The sequence below is a fragment of the Hylobates moloch genome, unplaced genomic scaffold (genome assembly GCF_009828535.3).
Source record: "Hylobates moloch isolate HMO894 unplaced genomic scaffold, HMol_V3 SCAFFOLD_21, whole genome shotgun sequence".
Lineage (NCBI taxonomy): Eukaryota > Metazoa > Chordata > Mammalia > Primates > Hylobatidae > Hylobates > Hylobates moloch.
The window spans coordinates 24,910,613-24,928,978 of record NW_026652296.1 but is presented as its reverse complement, the minus strand read 5'-3'; the positions used below and the strand labels follow the sequence as shown (position 1 = coordinate 24,928,978).

Genomic DNA, 18,366 nt, shown 5'->3' with positions numbered 1-18,366 from the left:
CTTTTGAGTTCGTTCATTTACATGTTGTTTGTTAGGTAGTGTTTGTGGCCACAGGAGAACTCTATTATTAGCCACCTACGGGAGGATTCCATGTGAAGACAATCTTTTAGTAATATACATGAAACCATCAGAGTAAAATTTGGGCCTCTCTGTTGTCCATTATTCTCTCTGATTTATTGAAGCCCAAGTTAGTCTGTGTTTAGCTTGATTAAAGGGGAAAGTTTCAAGATGATCCTTTGTAGTCCTTTGGAAGTTAAAAGGATCAAAGACTGAGATATATCTAAGGACGGTCATCCCTTAGCACCTTTGGCCATAGTTTGGGTCATTTCAGCACTCTGAAATGGGTCTGTGGTTTGGAATTAGGCTGAGGAGCTTGAGCAATAGGCAGTGTGGGGTGGTGGGAAAAAATTGGTTGGAGGTCAGTAGACAGGCTTGGATTCCAAAGATAGCTGTCTCAGACTTAATCATGGGACTCAGGTTCCTTTTATGTAAGTCCTCCTTCTGGAATCTGCCATCAGGAGTAAGCTTCAAAATTAACTCCAAGTAGCTGAAAATGTTGGACTGTTAGGTAACATTACTCAATATTGACTTTTGGATGTTGGAAATGCCTGTAAAAACGACAGTTTTCATTTTGATATAACTGATGCTGAACTAACTTTGTTGATAAAATAGTTGAAAATAGAGTCTTGTGTGGCTTGTTGGCACACATAATATTTAAGATATCAAGATAACTGGAGTCTTAAAACTCCCATCACCCCATCTCCATCCCCAGACTTGCCAATGTTGGACCATGGTTGCTTAAGAAGGGTCTGTTTAGAATTCCATAGCATTGTTTATCATAACTGCTTTGCTTGTCAACACCCTCACAATATAGGCAGGGAGAAACAGGAACCCAGACCTTTGTTGTAAGTACTTATAAGTCATTGCTGAGCTGCCTGTGTAGATAATTGTTTATGCTTTTATCCTTTTATGCTCTTATCCTTTTATCATAGCCTGTTCATCTAATTGCTGTTATCATCTAATTGCTGATGTTTTAACCCAACCAGGCATAACTATGTATGCTTATATCTTGTTTGCTAGCCAGTTTCTTTTTTTAAATATTTTTAATTTTTAAAAATTTTTTAATTTTTGTGGGTACATAAGTGGGTGTATTTATGAGTTACACGAGATATCTTGATACAGGTGTGCAATGTGTAATAATCACATCAGGGTAAATGGGGGTATATATCACGCCAAGCATTTATCCTTTGTTAAAAACAATCCAATTATATAGTTATTTTATTTTTATTTTTTATTTTTTTTAGGCAGAGTTTCACTGTCGCCCAGTCTGGAGTGCAGTGGTGTGATTTGGCTCACTGCAACCTCCACTTCCTGGATTCAGGCGATTCTCCTGCCTCAGCCTCCCGAGTAGCTGGCATTACTCGTGTGTGCCACCACGCCTGGCTAATTTTTGTATTTTTAGTAGAGAAAGGGTTTCATCATGTTGGCTAGACAGGTCTTGAACTCCTGACCTCAAGTGATCCACCCGCCTCGGCCTCCCAAAGTGCTGGGATTACAGGCATGAGCCACCACACGTGGCCAAGTTATTTTAAAATGTACCATTATTTTTGACTATAGTCACCCTGTTGTGCTAGCAAATACTAGGTCTTATTCATTCTTTCTAACTTTTTTGTACCCCTTAACCATCGACACTTTCCCCCACCCCTGCCTACTACCCTTCCTAGCCTCTGGTAACCCTCCCTCTACTATCTCCATGAGTTCAATTGTTTTAATTTTTAGCTCTTACAAATAAGTGAGAACATCAAAATTTGTCTATGTCTTGCTAGCTAGTTTCGTCATGTATTGGTGACACCTGTGACAAATAATCACCTTTATTTTGTAATTACCAGGAATAAAGGTCAGTAGATAATTACTAATTGTCTATGGCAGTGGTTCTTGGACTTTGGTGTACATCAGAATCACCTGGAGGAGTTGTTAAAAACGCACATTCCTGTGCCCTGTTCCCAGTTGCTGATTCAGTGTATCTGAGGTGGGACTGGTAACTTGCATTTCTTTTTTTTTTTTTTTTTTGAGGCGGAGTCTCGCTCTGCCGCCCAGGCTGGAGTGCAGTGGCGCGATCTCGGCTCACTGCAAGCTCCGCCTCCCGGGTTCACGCCATTCTCTCTGAGTAGCTGGGACTACAGGCGCCCGCCACCACGCCCGGCTGATTTTTTTTTTTATATTTTTAGTAGAGACAGGGTTTCACCGTGGTCTCGATCTCCTGACCTCGTGATCCGCCCGCCTCGGCCTCCCAAAGTGCTGGGATTACAAGCGTGAGCCACCGCGCCCAGCCGGTAACTTGCATTTCTAATGAGTTCCCAGGAGTTGCTCATGCTGCTGCTGTGGGACCACACTTTGAGAAGCACTGGTTTACTCTGAGGCAGGTACTGTGTGTGGAAGAAAGTGGTATAAGATGTGGTCTCTGGCCTTGAAGAGCCTGCTTTTGAGTTGCGATCTGTACTTATATGAAGGTAGACCTAAGTTTGAAGCTCTGTAGGCTGGTGCCAAATGAGCCTAAGAAGTTCAGATCGGGGGTAATCATTAGTAGCTGAAAAGCCTGGACGCTTTTACAGAACTGTTGTGGGTATTTGAGCTGGGCACTTAAAGATCAGTGAGTGGCACATTCCCAGAAGGAAAACACTTTAATACAGATGTGGAGTTAGAAGTGTCGCTGGCAGTTTCAGTGGGTAGCTTGTCACTTTGAGTTGGTGGGTATTGGATGGTGGTAATGAGAAATAAGGTTTGGAAAATTATTGGGGTCAGATTGTGTTGGAGGTTGAATACTTTTGGACTTCATTTGGTACCCGTGATTAGCCATTGACTAGGCCCTGCTGAGGACTGGCGGTGGAGGGGTGTGGGAAGAGAATGTATCAGAAGGAGAAAACCAGGTCTTAACTTCATTGTTGCATTCTTCAGCTCCCAGACCTCAGGGTTTTTTGCAGGGGGTGGGGGAATTGGTTCTAAAAAGAGAAAAACCTGTTTACTAGTGGAAACCATTACGTGATTACCAATGGTTTACTGAATCTTACAAGATTAATTGTGATTATTTTAAATCCTTGGGGCAAAAATGGGTGGGGCATGAATTGGCTCTAAGATGCAAAATTTGGAAGTGTTGTTTGGGTACAACTAATGAGAACTTCTGTAGTTGGACACCTTATTTGGGAAGATAAGATTATCTGGGTTTCCAGCTTAAGGTTTTTAGCAGGGATGGATCTTTATTGAATGATTTTTTTCTAATGGGAAAAAACTAACAGTGTAGCAGAAAAAAACTAACAATGTAGCAGAAAAAAACTAACAATGTAGCAGCAAACATTTTGTGTTTTGGCCAAGTCTCTATTTTAAAACATTGTATCATGAAGATAATTCAAATGGATTCTGAGATGTGGAAATAGAACACATCTCTTGAAATACAATACCTTTAGCAGAATGATGTTCCTTTTTTTTTTTTTCTTTTTTTTGGAGACAGAGTCTTGCTCTGTTGCCCAGCCTGGAGTGCAATGGCAGGATCTCGGCTCACTGCAACGTCTGCCTCCCTGGTTCAAGTGATTCTCCTGCCTCAGCCTCCCGAGTAGCTGGGGTTACAGGCACCTGCCACCAAGCGCGGCTAATTTTTTGTATTTTTAGTAGAGACGGGTTTCACTGTGTTGGCCAGGCTGGTCTTGAACTCCTGACCTTGTGATCCACCTGCCTCGGCCTCCCAAAGTGCTGGGATTACAGGTGTGAGCCATGATGTTCCTTTTAAAACTTGAGAGCTATTACTGCCCCCGATCCCGGAACGTAAAGATTAAATTATAAAAGTGAAAAATTCACCAAGGAATAAATAAGTCTGCATTTTATTCACATTCTTAATTGTTTTACTGCTCTTTGTTCTTCACTTAAATTCAGTTTATAAATTGAATTTATATTTATATTTATTTAGAATAAAATAAAATTTATTTTAATGAAGCATCTAAAAATGAGTTTTTTTTTGATGAATTTCAATTTATGTAGGTAGAAAACTGTGTAATCTTAACTAAGAAGTGAAGACAAGCACACTGGTATCTTGGACATAAGTAAGACTGAATATGATTCTTAAACAGTTTTAAACTCCTATAAGCTTATTATGTGGTTGGAGATCCCTTGTGTTTATACTTTGAAAAGTTACCACTTTCATGAAATTGTGAGTTAAAATCATTGATATCTTCTTGAATTTTAGGTACTTACACTGTGAAATTTTATGATGGAGTAGTTCAGACTGTCAAACATATTCATGTCAAAGCTTTTTCCAAAGATCAGGTGAGAAATGCGGTTTTGTGCTTTGTGTTATGAATAATGCTAACATTATAGTTTTGTTTCCTCAAATAAAGACATTACATTTGTTTATGATGGCAAGTGTTTATTTCCTCCATCTGACACAATTTCACCAGAAAATAATACACAAATTTTCAGAAGTTGTAAATATTTGTCTCTTTGCTGTTTCCTATTTATTTATTTGTTTATTTAGAGACAGAGTCCCACTCTGTTGCCCAGGCTGGAGTACAATGGTGCGATCTCGGCTCACTGCAACCTCCGCCTCCTGGGTTCAAGCAATTCTCCTGTCTCAGCCTTCTGAGTTGCTGGGATTATAGGCGCACGCCACCACACCTGGCTAATTTTTTTGTATTTTTAGTAGAGACGAGGTTTCACCATATTGATCAGGCTGGTCTCGAGCTCTTGACCTCAGGTGACCCACCTGCCTAGGCCTCCCAAGGTGCTGGGATTACAGATGTGAGCCACTGTGTCTGGCCACTGTTTCCTTTTAACAGAGACTTTTTTTCAAAAGTGCCAGATACTTGGATACCATTGCCTATATTCTGTTCTCATCTTTTTTCAACAGTGGTTATTCTTTTCTTCTCTCTGTGCCCTGCACCCCACAAGAGCTGTTAGTCGTCATAGGGAACTTGTTGAATTGCTTGAGGAGACCTCCAGTATGTTTTCTCTCCATCTAGCTCTGTCTTTTAGCTTAGGACCATTACTTGGTGGTTTACAGAGCTATCATTTGGCACAGATTTGGCAGCCACTTGTGCTAGATGTGCCTGGTTTGTGAATTTGGTATCCTGTTATTCCAGTTACCATGCATGTACTTGCCTGAGCATGGGGCCTCAGTTTTGATACTGGAAATATGGTTTGTATAGATATGGGCCATCTAGAAGTGTTGCCTACTTTCTTCATGATTTTTCCCCTTTTGTCTTTTTCGTGTTTATGTTTTAATAGTTGAGGGGAAAATAATTTGGATATTGGTGTTTTTAAAAATCCTAATTATTACTAATTTCAGCTGTTGAGACAGCTAATTTAGCAATTTAGTAAAATATTTTATCACTGAGGCATCATAACTGGTTACTCATCTGCTTGGATGGTAGTTGATTTGACAATATTTGGTGATACTATAACCTGTTGTGTCTTTGGTTTTTGGTTTTTTTTCTTTTTTGGAGACAGAGTCTTGTTCTGTCGCCTGGGCTGGTGTGCAGTGGCGCAATCTTGGCCCATTGCAACTTCCCCGCCTCCCCAGTTCAAGTGATTCTCCTGCCTCAGCCTCCCAAATAGCTGAGACTAGGCGCATGCCACCACGCCCGGCTCATTTTTTGTATTTTGGTAGAGACAGGGTTTCACCACATTGTTCAGGCTGGTCTCAAACTCCTGAGCTCAGGCAGTCTGCCCGCTTTGGCCTCCCAAAATGCTAGGATTACAGGCTTGAGTCACTGCGCCTGGCCCTCTGTTGTATCTTTGTGATGATGAAATGATTCCACTTATCAGAGATTTTTAATGAATTCTTCTGTATATATATTTGTAAGTTGTGTTTTTTTTGAGACCGAGTCTCTCTCTGTCACCCAGACTGAAGTGCAGTGGCCTGATCTCTCTGCTCAGTGCAAACTCCACCTCCCAAGTTAAAGTGATTCTCACCTCGGCCTCCCGATTTGCTGGGATTACAGGCATGTGCCACCATGCCTGGCTAATTTTTGTATTGCTAGTAGATGGGGTTTCACCATGTTGGCCAGGCTGGTCCTGAACTCCTGACCTCAAGTGATCCGCCCACCTTGGACTCCCAAAGTGCTGGGATTACAGGTGTGAGCCACCATGTCCAGCCTATTCGTAAGTTTCTAAGAAATTTTTTTTTTTTTTTTTTTTTTGAGATGGAGTCTCACTCTGTAGCCTAGGCTGGAGTACAGTGATGCAATCTAGGCTCACTGTAAACTCCACCTCCCGGGTTCAAGCAATTCTCCTTCCTCAGCCTCCCGAGTAGCTGGGACTACAGGCATGCACCACCATGCCCAGCTAATTTTTGTATTTTTAATAGAGACGGGGGTTTCACCGTGTTGGCCAGGCTGGTCTTGAACTTCTGACCTTGGGTGATCTGCCTACCTTGGCCTCCCAAAGTGCTGAGATTACAGGGCACGAGCCACCATGCCCAGCCACTTCAAAGGATTTTGATATGTGATACCTTTAGTGGTAACCTCAAGAATGTTTTTGCTTTTTGCTGGTTTTCCTCTTCAGAAAATTAACAAAATTATTACATAAAGCTTTGGCCCTGATGATGCTTTTTCTTTGATCACTTGTCTCTCAGGCATGTAAGGAGCCATGCAGTACTCTAAAACATTATTTTGGCCTTAAATTTGGCAATTTTTGTGTTAGGTTTGTGGAACGAGTTAATATAGAGGACAGAATTATAAACTTGTCCAGAATTGGCAGATTATATCCAGAACCTTCCCAAGTGGAAGTCCAGGGCTCCAGATAACAATTGTTCATCTGTTTACTCCGCGTTACTCAGTAAATTGATGAATAGCACTCATAGTGCTTTGGCTTGGAGGTGGATGCCTTACCAGTGAGGATTTCTGGGTGCCGTGCTTCATTTCTCATTTCCCAGTGGCCTCTGAGTGTCTGACCTTAGCCCGGTAGGCCCTTAAGCACAGGCCCATGGCTGCTGGACTTGGCTTCTTTTCCAAGAGGGTACAGTGGTTTGGCTAGAGTTATCTGTCATGGGCAATTTCAAAGGTTTTTCATATACTATTGGAATAGATTGAGTTTTTTTTTTTTTTTTTTTCTGTAGGACTGCACTGCCTTATAAATGTTTTGATAGTCTCTATATTAGTAACACTTATGTTTTTGAAGTTATAATACATGTTTACTGTAGAAAAATATATAAGTACAAAGCACAAAGAAAATAAAAACTATAATTCCATCAAACAGATATAATTGTTCTTAATGTTTTGGTGTATAACTTGGCTTAACAATTTGATGTATACATCTTTCTATGTTTTTTATTAAACATACGTGTGTGTATCTATTTCTTTTCAAAATTGGAGTTGTGATACATTAATATAGTACTGCTCTTTTCTTTTAACTAACATTTCCCCAAGTTCCTTAATATTCTGAGAATATAATTTTTAACAGCTATGTAGTATTCTGTAATATATATGTAGCTGTACTTTGTGTAACCAATTCCCAAATGGTCATTTAGGATATTTGTAAATCCAGGTACACAAGTCTGATTATTATTTTAGCTAATTTTATTTCTAGGAATTTATTCTAGTTCAAAGGTATAACCTTTTTAGTTTTGACTAAAATTGCCATCTCCTCCCTGAACTCCCAACAAGAAGGGCAATTTCAGTTTATATTTCTGCTGGCCGTTACCGAGAATGCCTGTTCTCAAACCTGGCTGCTTTCAGAATAATTTGGGGGACTTGAAAAAATATTTCCTTGTTTATTATTTTTCCCTGTAGAACAAATTAAGCTTTTATTTGTTGAATATTTAGGTACTCCTTCCTGCTTCCAGTGAAAACCTGTGTGCCTAGTGTGTGCTAGGTGCTGGGGATCCCATATGAACATAGTATGGTGGTCTCTGCTCTTTTGAGGTCCTAGAAGAGAGATACGTACACAAATAATTATAGTTTTGGAATCTCTAGAGCTTTCAGACCTGGCCTTATTATGAAACAGTCACAATAGAGGACCCTCAATTTTTAGTGTGAATTTTAAAGACTGTAATTTAGGGAGAACGTAACTAAGAAGCAGTATTTCCTACCAATAGACAAAAACTCCAAGTAGCTCAGGAACATGGTAGGTGGCTTGTTGAACTGAGCACAGCCTTTACCTGGTAGAGGAAGCAGAGACCCTGGTTCTGGGTTGGATAATCTTTATAGTTTTCCTGTTCAGCTTCCAGTTATCAGTTTTTGTTTTTCTGTACACAAGACATCAGCATATGCTGGCAAACTGAACCAGGCCTCTGAAAAGCTCTGGGTTAGTATAGTCATGCTGGGGATAAGGACAGAGCATGAAGGCATTTTCTTTGAACACCTTTGCCAGAAAGATTGCTTTCCAGAATTTTAAGGCCGGGCATGGTGGCTCATGCCTATAATCCCAATACTTTAGGAGGCTGAGGCAGGAGGATTGCTTGAGCTCAGGAGTTTGAGACCAGCCTAGGCAACATAGGGAGACCCTATTGCTACAAAAAATAACAATAAAAAACTTAGCTGGGCATGGTGAAGCATGCCTGTGGTCCCAGCTACTCAGAAGGCTGAGATGGGAGGATCACTTGGGCCTGGGAGGTCGAGGCTGCATGAGCCATGATTGTGCCACTGCACTCCAGCCTGGGCAACAGAGAGAGACTATGTCTCAGAAACAAAAACAAACAAAAACCCAGAATTTTATTTTCTAGTGACTTGTCATAATAAGGGAGATTGCACTGTCTCCGGAATAATTGAATTGTTTTAAGTTTAAGGATTGGTTCTCAACTCTTAGTACAGGTGGCTGTTATCAGTGGTGCTTTGTATATGTGACCTGGCATATGTCTTGTTTTAATTTATTTGTTTGTCTTCATAAGTTTGTAAGAAACTCCTAATTTTGTATTTGCAAGTAATCACGAAGTGTTTCATCACTATTTTGCTCATTTTAGAATATTGTGGGTAATGCTAGGCCTAAAGAAGCAGATCACAAAACTCTTTCATCATCTCCTGATAAACGAGAGAAGTTTAAAGAACAGAGAAAAGCCACAGTGAATGTGAAGAAAGACAAAGAAGATAAACCCTTAAAGACAGAAAAGCGACCCAAGCAGCCTGATAAAGAAGGAAAGTTAATCTGTTCTGAAAAGGGGAAAGTGTCAGAGAAAAGTCTTCCCAAGAACGAGAAGGAAGACAAGGAAAACATTTCCGAAAATGACAGGGAGTATTCTGGAGATGCCCAAGTGGATAAGAAACCTGAAAATGACATTGTGAAGAGTCCACAAGAAAACTTGAGGGAACCCAAAAGAAAACGAGGCAGACCCCCTTCCATAGCTCCTACTGGTGAGTTTTTCATGTGGGCTCTGCAGTGGGCAATGCCAGAGTATTCTTCTGTGGCCCTTTGTGGTTCTCTGTAACTTGTGCACTTCAATCCTTTGTTTTTGTGACTGATTTTGAATTGTCTTATGATCTGGAAACAAGTTGTGTTCATGAAGCTGAATTTAAGTGAGGTACATATCCAAGTGAATCTAAGTTGGGAAGCATGTTCATAACTGAGCTTCCTAAAGTAGTGGTTAACTGTTGACTGGATAATTCAGCTTATATGATAAAACCTGATAAACCAAGGCCTTTTGCTTATGCTTTTTCAAATGATCTCAGTTTAAGTCAGCTTAATAGAACCTAGAATCAGGAAATAGAGTTTTAATGAGACAGACATGAAAGAAAAGAAATAGTAAAAAGGTATGGGCTTCTGAAGGAGATGGGGACAAAGGACCATTGGAACTAGAAAAGCATGGGTGCATTTTGAAATTGAACTCCTTGGAGAGTGATTATTGATTAGAAATTTTCACAGTCTAAATAAAAAGCTGAGATGGCTAATTGATAAGGGTCAAGGTTAGAGGATATAGGATTAGGGAAGAATGCAGTTATTAAAAAACTTAAAATTTGGAATTCTTCTAGAATAACCAAGAATGAAGCAAGCCCTGATTTCTTCCTAAGCCAAACACTCGTTCTCCAAATCAATTCAGTGGCATGAAGAGGCCCTCCTGGTTCTCTAGACTGAGGCTGCCATTGATTAATATGTGCAGTGACCTTCAGACATTCTTGATTGTGCATTCTTTATGTGTTCAGTTGAAAAACTGTGAATCCCCTAGCACGTTTTAAAGCAGTATTTATCTTTTTCTCACAAGTTTAAATAGTTGCAGTGGATATATTTAAAATACAAAACATGAAGGCTGAGTGCGTTGGTACATGTTTGTTGTCCCAGCTACTCAGGAGGCTGAGGTGAAAGGATTGCTTGAGCCCAAGAATTCCAAACCAGCCTGGGCAATGTAGTGACACCCCATCTCAAAACACACACACACACACACACACACACACATTTTCATCAAAACTGTGGAACTACAGAGCAAGCCTTTTCATTATTCCCTAACGATGTAGAGAATGCAAAGCCAGTCTTCCTTATCAAATCAGACTATCAGACTTAATTTCTGTGGAAAAAAATTTAACTGACTTCACGTAAGTGTATTAGTACTCATTGTAAGATAGGAAATTATGTAATAGGTTGATTTGTCTCTATATGAAATAAGGGATCTTCCCCTATAGTGCTTGTAACTGGGTTTTGTCCTCAAGAGCTGAGGGTGCTGCAATTGTCCCTAGGCCTAAATAGGGCCTAGACCTCTGTTGTCTAGTATGGTAGCCACTAGCCGCATGGGGCTATTGACTACTTGAAATGTAACTAGTCTGAATTGAGATGTGCTGTAAGTATAAGTAAATGCTAGATTTCAAATACTTAGTACAAAAAAAGAATGTAACACACCTCAATTTTAACATATTGATTACGCCCGGGCCTGTAATCCCAGTGGTTTGGGAGGTCCAGGCGGGTGGATTACTTGAGGTCAGGAGTTTGAGACCAGCCTGGCCAACATGGTGAAACCCCATCTCTACTGAAAAAATATAAAGAAAAATTAGCCAGGCTTGGTGGTGGGTGCCTGTAATCCCAGCTACTCAGGAGGCTGAGGCAAGATAATTGCTTGAAACCCAGGAGGCGGAGGTTGCAGTGAGCTGAGATCGGGCCACTGCACTCCAGCTTGGGCAACAAAACAAACAAAAAAATTGATTCCATGTTGAAATGTTTTTAGAGGCTGGGTGCAGTGCCTCATCCCTGTAATCATGCCAGCACTTTGGGAGGCTGATGAGGGAGGATCACTTGAGTCCAGGAGTTCGAGATCAGCCTTGGCAACGTAGTGAGACCTCATCTCTACAAAAAATGAAAAAATTGGCTGAGAGTGGTGGCACGTGCTTGTAGTCCCAGCGATTCCAGAGGCTGAGGCAGGAAGGTTGCTGAGCCCAGTTTAGAAAAAAAAAAAAAAAAAATTAAAAGGGTATTGGATTAAATAAAATAGTAAACTTTTTAAATTGTGTTTTTTTTTTTTTTGACAGGGTCTCACTCTGTTACCTAGGCTGGAGTGCAGTGGTGTGATTGTGGCTCACTCCATTCTCCACCTCCTAGGCTCAAGTGATGCTCCTATCTCAGCCTCCTGAGCAGCGGGGACTACAGGCACATGCCACCATGCCCGGCTTATTTATTTTTTGTAGAGACACTATGTTGCCCAGGTTTGTCTCGATCTCCCGGCCTCAAGCAAGCAATCCTGCCTTGGCCTCTGAAAGTGCTGAGATTACAGGCATGAGCCACCATGCCTGGCACTTAAAAACCAAACCCTCTTATGTGATGAGTAAAAAATTCAAAATTGGCCAGGCGTGGTGGCTCAGGAATTTGAGACCAGGCTGGCCAACATGGTGAAATCCCATCTCCACTAAAAATACAAAAATTGGCCGGGCATGATGGTTCATGCCTGTAATCCCAGCATTCTGGGAGACCAAGGTGGGTGGGTCACCAGAGGTCAGGAGTTTGGGACCAGCCTGGCCAACATGGTGAAACCCCATCTCTACTAAAAACACAAAAATTAGATAAGCGTGGTGGCATGTGCCTGTAATCCCACCTACTTGGGAGGCTGAGGCAGGAGAGTCTCTTGAACCCAGGAGGCAGAGGTTACAGTGAGCCGATATCGCACCACTGCACTCCAGCCTGGATGACGGAGCGAGACTCCATCTCAAAAAATAAAATAAAATAAAATAAAATAAAATAAAATAAAATAAAAATAAAATAAAAAAATATAAACATGTGGCTTGCACTCTTAGTATATTTCTGTTGGACAGCACTGGCTTTATGTTCACTGGCTTTCTCAACTGAGTTCTGGGAGAGAAGCCACAATACCCAAGGCATCCTTGATCTGTAATGGATTGACCTTAGTGCATTGAGAATGGTACTAGCTGTATACCACCCTTAGGAAAACAGAGAAAATATATTTCTGTTCAGATGAGGAACCCCAGTTGAGAAAATCTGGAAGTTTTAAACCTCCAGGCTGAGCACCATGTTAAGATGTGGGATGAGTGAAAGGCAGGCCCTTTTATGTAAAGTGGGAGAAGGGCAGTTAAAGGCAGTTATTATACAAGGAGAGGTGGAAAATGTAAACTGGCAGAAATCTGACATGTCCTTAGGCAGAAATCTGACATGTCCTTAGCTCAGTTTAGGAAAGAGTATGTATGAGAACTGAGTGTTTTGAAACTGATTCTCCTTTAGCTCTTCATGCCCTAGCTTATACCCTCCAGAAAGTATGTACAGGAGCAGTTGTACCCCAACAAGCAGACTGCTCCTTTGAAGCCACATGACTCCATTGAGATAAGAACAAGGACTTCGGTTTTTATATTTTTATAAGTGTAGGATTTCATAATGAGTAGGATAAATTTAATATAGAAAGGATGTTTTCCAAGTTTATGGTTAATCCTTGCCCAAGGCATTTGTAAAAACAGATTCCTTTCCAGTCAGACTGTCTGGATGGGAATCTGGGAATATGAATTGTTAATAAGCTTCCCAGCTGACTTATACTGTAAGAAGAGTTTGGGAAACACTCAAGTTCTGTATAGTCAGCTCCTATTTATATATGGTATCGAAGGGAAGAAGACTTGCCAAGTATCCCATATATTGTTCACATCCCCTTAAAACATTACTTGGAATAAGTTCATTGATTTGTAGAGCCTTCCTTGAGCACCCTAGATTGTATAGACTTGAGTGGGAACAGGATTTGAGCTATTTAGCGAGGATTGTTTATATATTTTTTTATTTTTATTTTTTTGAGATGGAGTCTTACTCTGTCTCCCAGGCTGGAGTGCAGTGGCATGATCTCGGCTCATTGTAACCACTGCCTCCCAGGTTCAAGCGATTCTTGTACCTCAGCCTCCTGAGTAGCTGGGACTACAGGCATGTGCCACCATGCCTGGCTAATTTTTTGTATGTTTAGTAGAGACATGGTTTCACCATGTTGGCTAGGCTGGTCTTGAACTCCTGAGCTCAGGTGATCTGCCTGCCTCTGCCTCCCAAAGTGCTGGGATTACAGGCGTGAGCCACCACGCCCAGCCTGTTTGTATTTATGTTTAACTTGGAATGTGTGGGATTTCCAAGTTCTGCCAGTTGGAACAAAATAATATCGGCACGTTGGGAAGCTGGAACACAGAAAGAGCCTCGGAGTTCAACGATCTTCTCTGGTTTGCTTCCTCATACTTCAGGCCTGTGTCTTGTTGAGCCATTCAACCAACCTGAAGTTCTGTCCCTCTTCCCCTCTTCTCATCTTTCTCCTTTCCCTTCCTCTTTTCCTCCCATTTACTTCTCTTCCTCCCTCTTCCTTTCCTCCTTCCTGTTTTCTCTCCTCCTTTCACCCTTCCTGAGACCCCTTAGCTCTGCCTTCCTGCCCAACTTCCCAGTTTCTTTCTTCTGCCTGCCTTTTTGATTCTCATCTTTTCTGATTTGGGGAGAGCTTCTTAGGTGGTAGGTTTAAAACTAAATAGTAAGTGCCGGGCATGGTGGCTCACGCCTGTAATCCCAGCACTTTGAGAGGCCAAGGCAGGCGGATCACCTGAGGTCAGGAGTTCGAGACCAGCCTGACCAACATGGAGAAACCCTGTCTCTACTAAAAATACAAAATCAGCCAGGCATGGTGGCGCATGCCTGTAATCCCAGCTACTTGGGAGGCTGAGGCAGGAGAATCACTTGAACCCGGGAGGCAGAGGTTGTGGTGAGCTGAGATCGTACCATTGCAGTTCAGCCTGGGCAACGAGAGCAAAACTCCATCTCAAAAACATATTAATAGTAAGTACTATGCTGGGCAGGTGGCTTACACCTGTAATCTCAGCACTTTGGGAGGCTGATGCGGGCAGATCACTTGAGGTCAGGAGTTCAAGACCAGCCTGGCCAACATGGTGAAACCCCATCTCTATTAAAAATACAAAAAATAAAAATTTTTTTGCCAGGTGTGGCAGGTGCCTGTAATCCCAGCTACAGGGAAGGCTGAGGCAGGAGAATCGCTTGAACCCAGGAGGCAGAGGTAGCAGTGAGCCGAGATTGCGCCACTGCACTCCAGCCTGGGCAACAGACCCAGACTTCATCTCAAAAAAACAAGCAAGCAAGCAAGCAAGCAAACAAACAAAAAACTAAGTAGTAAGTACTCTTCAAAGGCTTAGCATCTGTACTGCTAAATTATGTCAGAGCTGGGTTTGCTGGGGACCAGCAGCCTTGCCTGGAACATTGACTGTTAACTAGCATAGTCTCCCAAGAATTTTTTTAGGATTTTGTTTAAGAAAATACAAATTCTCGGCCGGGTCTCGTGGCTCATGCCTGTAATCCCAGAACTTTGGGAGGATGAGGCAGCTGGATCACTTGAGGTCAGGAATTCGAGACCAGCCTGACCAACATGGGGAAACTGTGACTCTACTAAAATTACAGAAATTAGCCGGGTGTGGTGTCAGGTGACTGTAATCCCACCTACTCCGGAGGCTGAGGCAGGAGAATCGTTTGCACCTGGGAGGCGGAGGTTGCAGTGAGCAGAGATCGCGGCACTGCACTCCAGCTTGGGTGACAGAGCGAGACTCCGTCTCAAAAAAAAAAAAAAATCCACAAATACTCTTGGACATTTTTCTTGTACCCTCAAAACTAGGCCCAGTGCTAAGATAATTAATGTAGCAAGTAGAGGTTGAAAACTGGAGCTGGATCATAGAAAAGATTCAGGAGGTCAATTGGCAAGGTATCACCATCTCCTGTAAGGAAGTAATTTCTCACTCATTTTACTTTTTTTCTTTTATCTTAAGTAAGAATGCCCTTTTGACGCCCAGTGATTTCTGCATATATATATGTTTTATTTATATATAAAAATGACAGACACTAAGAAATTATGTATCTTTTTTTGTGTGGTTTTATAAACATGGCAGCTGTGGATTCAAACTCTCAAACTTTGCAACCAATAACATTGGAACTGAGAAGAAGGAAAATATCAAAAGGATGTGAAGTCCCATTAAAACGTCCTCGGCTTGACAAAAATTCATGTGAGTCTCCAGTTTGTTTATGTGTGGCTAGAATTTGACATTGTTTGGGTCAACCTCCTCTATATTCATCCTGTCCCCTATTCCCTATAGGCTCTAATGTTTGTCTCTGGTCACATGAGGTAATGTGAGTTGGATGCAGTTGGATCAGAAAGAGTTTTTGCTAGAAGAAAAATAAATCCCAAACTGTACTAATGTTGGGTTCTGTGGTATCATCTCCATATCCATAAATCACATTTGATTTGGATGCCACTGGAAATTTAATGGCTTAGGAAGGGATGGGTTTCATATGCAGAGTGAAACTTTAAAAATACTACTTATTGGCCTGGCGCAGTGGCTCATGCCTGTAATCCCAGTTTGGGAGGCTGAGGTGGGTGGATCATCTGAGGTCAGGAGTTTGAGACCAGCCTGGCCAACATGGTGAAACCCTCTTTATTAAAAATACAAAAATTAGCCGGGTGTGGCCAGGCGCTGTAGCTCACGCCTGTAACCCCAGCACTTTGGGAGGCCGAGGTGGGCGGATCATGAGGTCAGGAGATTGAGACCATCTTGGCTAACACACTGAAACCCCGTCTCTACTAAAAATATAAAAAATTAGCCAGGCGTTGTGGCAGGTGCCTGTAGTCCCAGCTATACAGGAGGCTGAGGCAGGAGAATGGCGTGAACCCAGGAGGCAGAGCCAGCAGTGAGCCGAGATCTCACCACTGCACTCCAGCCTGGGCGACAGAGCGAGACTTTGTCTCAAAAAAAAAAAAAAAAAAAGTTAGCCAGGCGTTGTGGCAGGTGCCTGTAGTCCCAGCTATTCAGGAGGTTGAGGCAGGAGAATGGCGTGAACCCGGGAGGTAGAGCCAGCAGTGAGCCGAGATCGCACCGCTGCACTCCAGCCTGGGCGACAGAGTGAGACTTTGTCTCAAAAAAAAAAAAAAAAAAAAAAATTAGCCAGGTGTGGTGGCGGGTGCCTGTAATCCCAGCTACTTGGGAGGCTGAGGCAGGAGAATTGTTTGAACTTGGGAGGCGGAGGTTGCAGTGAGCCAAGACTGTGCCACTGCCCTCCAACCTGGGTGACAGAGTGAGACTCTGTCCTATAAAAAATAAAAATACAAAATAAAATACTATTTATTGATTTAAAAAAATACCCTCTGGAGTGAGTTGGCTCAAATGTTTAAATAAATTTAAAATAAAAAAGTATCTTGTTGGCTCCAAAAAGGATTTGTGATAGCTCTAAGTAAGGCTCTTATAAACCTTATTAAGTCGACTTTGGAAGTTAGCACATTTGGGAAGCCCCAAAATAGAACATAGTTGTCAAGATTGGGACATGACCTAGCACATGTTTTCAGACCATGAATCCTTAAAGAGGTGAAATTCTATCCTGGCAGGGACGCTTTGCCCTTACTTAAAACTGTAAACTAGTAAAGGGTATTTCCTTTTATCGCTACTCTAACATTCCAGTAGTCTCTCTGTAAAGTCCTTTTAGAGACATCCAGCCCTGAAATCTGTAGTAGCACAGTTATTTCTTTTTGTTGGTCTCTTGACTACAACTCTCTTAATGGTTTAATAGCCCAGGAAAAGTCAAAAAACTACTCGGAAAACACTGACAAAGACTTATCGAGGAGACGTTCCTCCAGGCTGTCCACTAATGGGACCCATGAGATCCTAGATCCTGACTTGGTTGTATCCGATTTGGTTGATACGGATCCTTTGCAAGACACGTTGTCTAGTACCAAGGAATCTGAAGAAGGTGAGTCAGTCTGTTCAGGAATTGTCTTGCCAACCTGGTGCCTATTTAGTGAGAATCAATCTAAATCATTATGTTCTGCCTTCCACAAGTATTAAATTGTCTTGAAATCAAACTATTGAATGTGCTGCAGTGTTTTTATAATGTATTGCTCTTCACTATGATTTATTCAATAGACATACTTTTTGGACGCATTTGTGGTTGGTTTTGCTTATCTACCGTTCAATGTTGGCCTGGAGGTACACTGTTCGAAGAGCCCTGCTTCTCTGTCTCTGCTGCCATCTCATTCGTGCCTTTGTGTTTATACTTCTAGCAATTTCTCCTTTCACTTTAACCTCTTTCTTTGAGAAGCTCACAAGCCAGCCTGTATGTACTGGAACCTCTGAATGTATACTTTTATTTTAGATTAATTCCTTCCTCTAAAAAGTCCCTGGCTTTCTTAGACTGTTGTAGGACTTTTGGTTTCAGAATTACATACATGTATATTTCCCCCAAACTTTCTTTTTTTCTTCTAGGTCAGTTGAAGTCTACTTTGGAAGCTGGCCAGGTCTCATCTGCACTGACTTGCCACTCCTTTGGGGATGGATCCAGGGCTGCAGGCTTGGAGTTGAACTGCCCATCAATGGGAGAAAACACGATGAAAACGGAACCGACTTCTCCCCTTGTGGAATTACAAGAGATTTCGACTGTGGAAGGTTCATATTTAGAGTTAAATTAATCCTGTTTTTATATACACTTTTGCTTATGCTTTATGAACTAAAAAAAAAAAAAAGACTTTTCTGTTGATGTTTTTCACCTTTTATTAATATTCCCTTATCATTTTAATGTTATGCTCCTTTCACTTCTGATTTTGATAATTTGTGTTTCCTCTCTTAGTATGACTAGGGCTTTATCTATTTTGTTTTCAAAGAACTAACTTTTTACTTCAATTTTCTCTATTGTTTATTTTTTAAAATATAAGTGATTTCTGTTTTGATCTTGCTTTCTTCTTTCAACTTTTTCTAGCACTTTACCTAATTGATTTTAGATCTTTCTTCCTTTTTTTTCATTAGCTGGTGAAAAGATCTTTCTTCCTAATATGAGCATTTAAAGTTATAAATTTCGGCCGGGCACGGTGGCTCACACCTGTAATCCCAGCACTTTGGGAGGCCGAGGCGGTTGGATCACAAGGTCAGGAGATCGAGACCACGGTGAAACCCCGTCTCTACTAAA

The 18,366-nt window shown here is 41.5% G+C and overlaps 1 protein-coding gene across 1 annotated transcript in view; it reads left to right on the top strand.

Annotated features, from left to right (window-relative positions):
* Positions 1-18,366, top strand: part of PHF20 (PHD finger protein 20) — a 176,092-nt gene that overhangs the window by 79,463 nt on the left and 78,263 nt on the right. Inside the window, exons 5-9 of the mRNA XM_058432861.1 lie at positions 4,235-4,314; positions 8,945-9,332; positions 15,309-15,422; positions 16,978-17,157; positions 17,670-17,849. Of these exons, the coding sequence (XP_058288844.1) occupies positions 4,235-4,314; positions 8,945-9,332; positions 15,309-15,422; positions 16,978-17,157; positions 17,670-17,849 (942 nt within the window). The remainder of the gene's footprint in view (positions 1-4,234; positions 4,315-8,944; positions 9,333-15,308; positions 15,423-16,977; positions 17,158-17,669; positions 17,850-18,366) is intronic.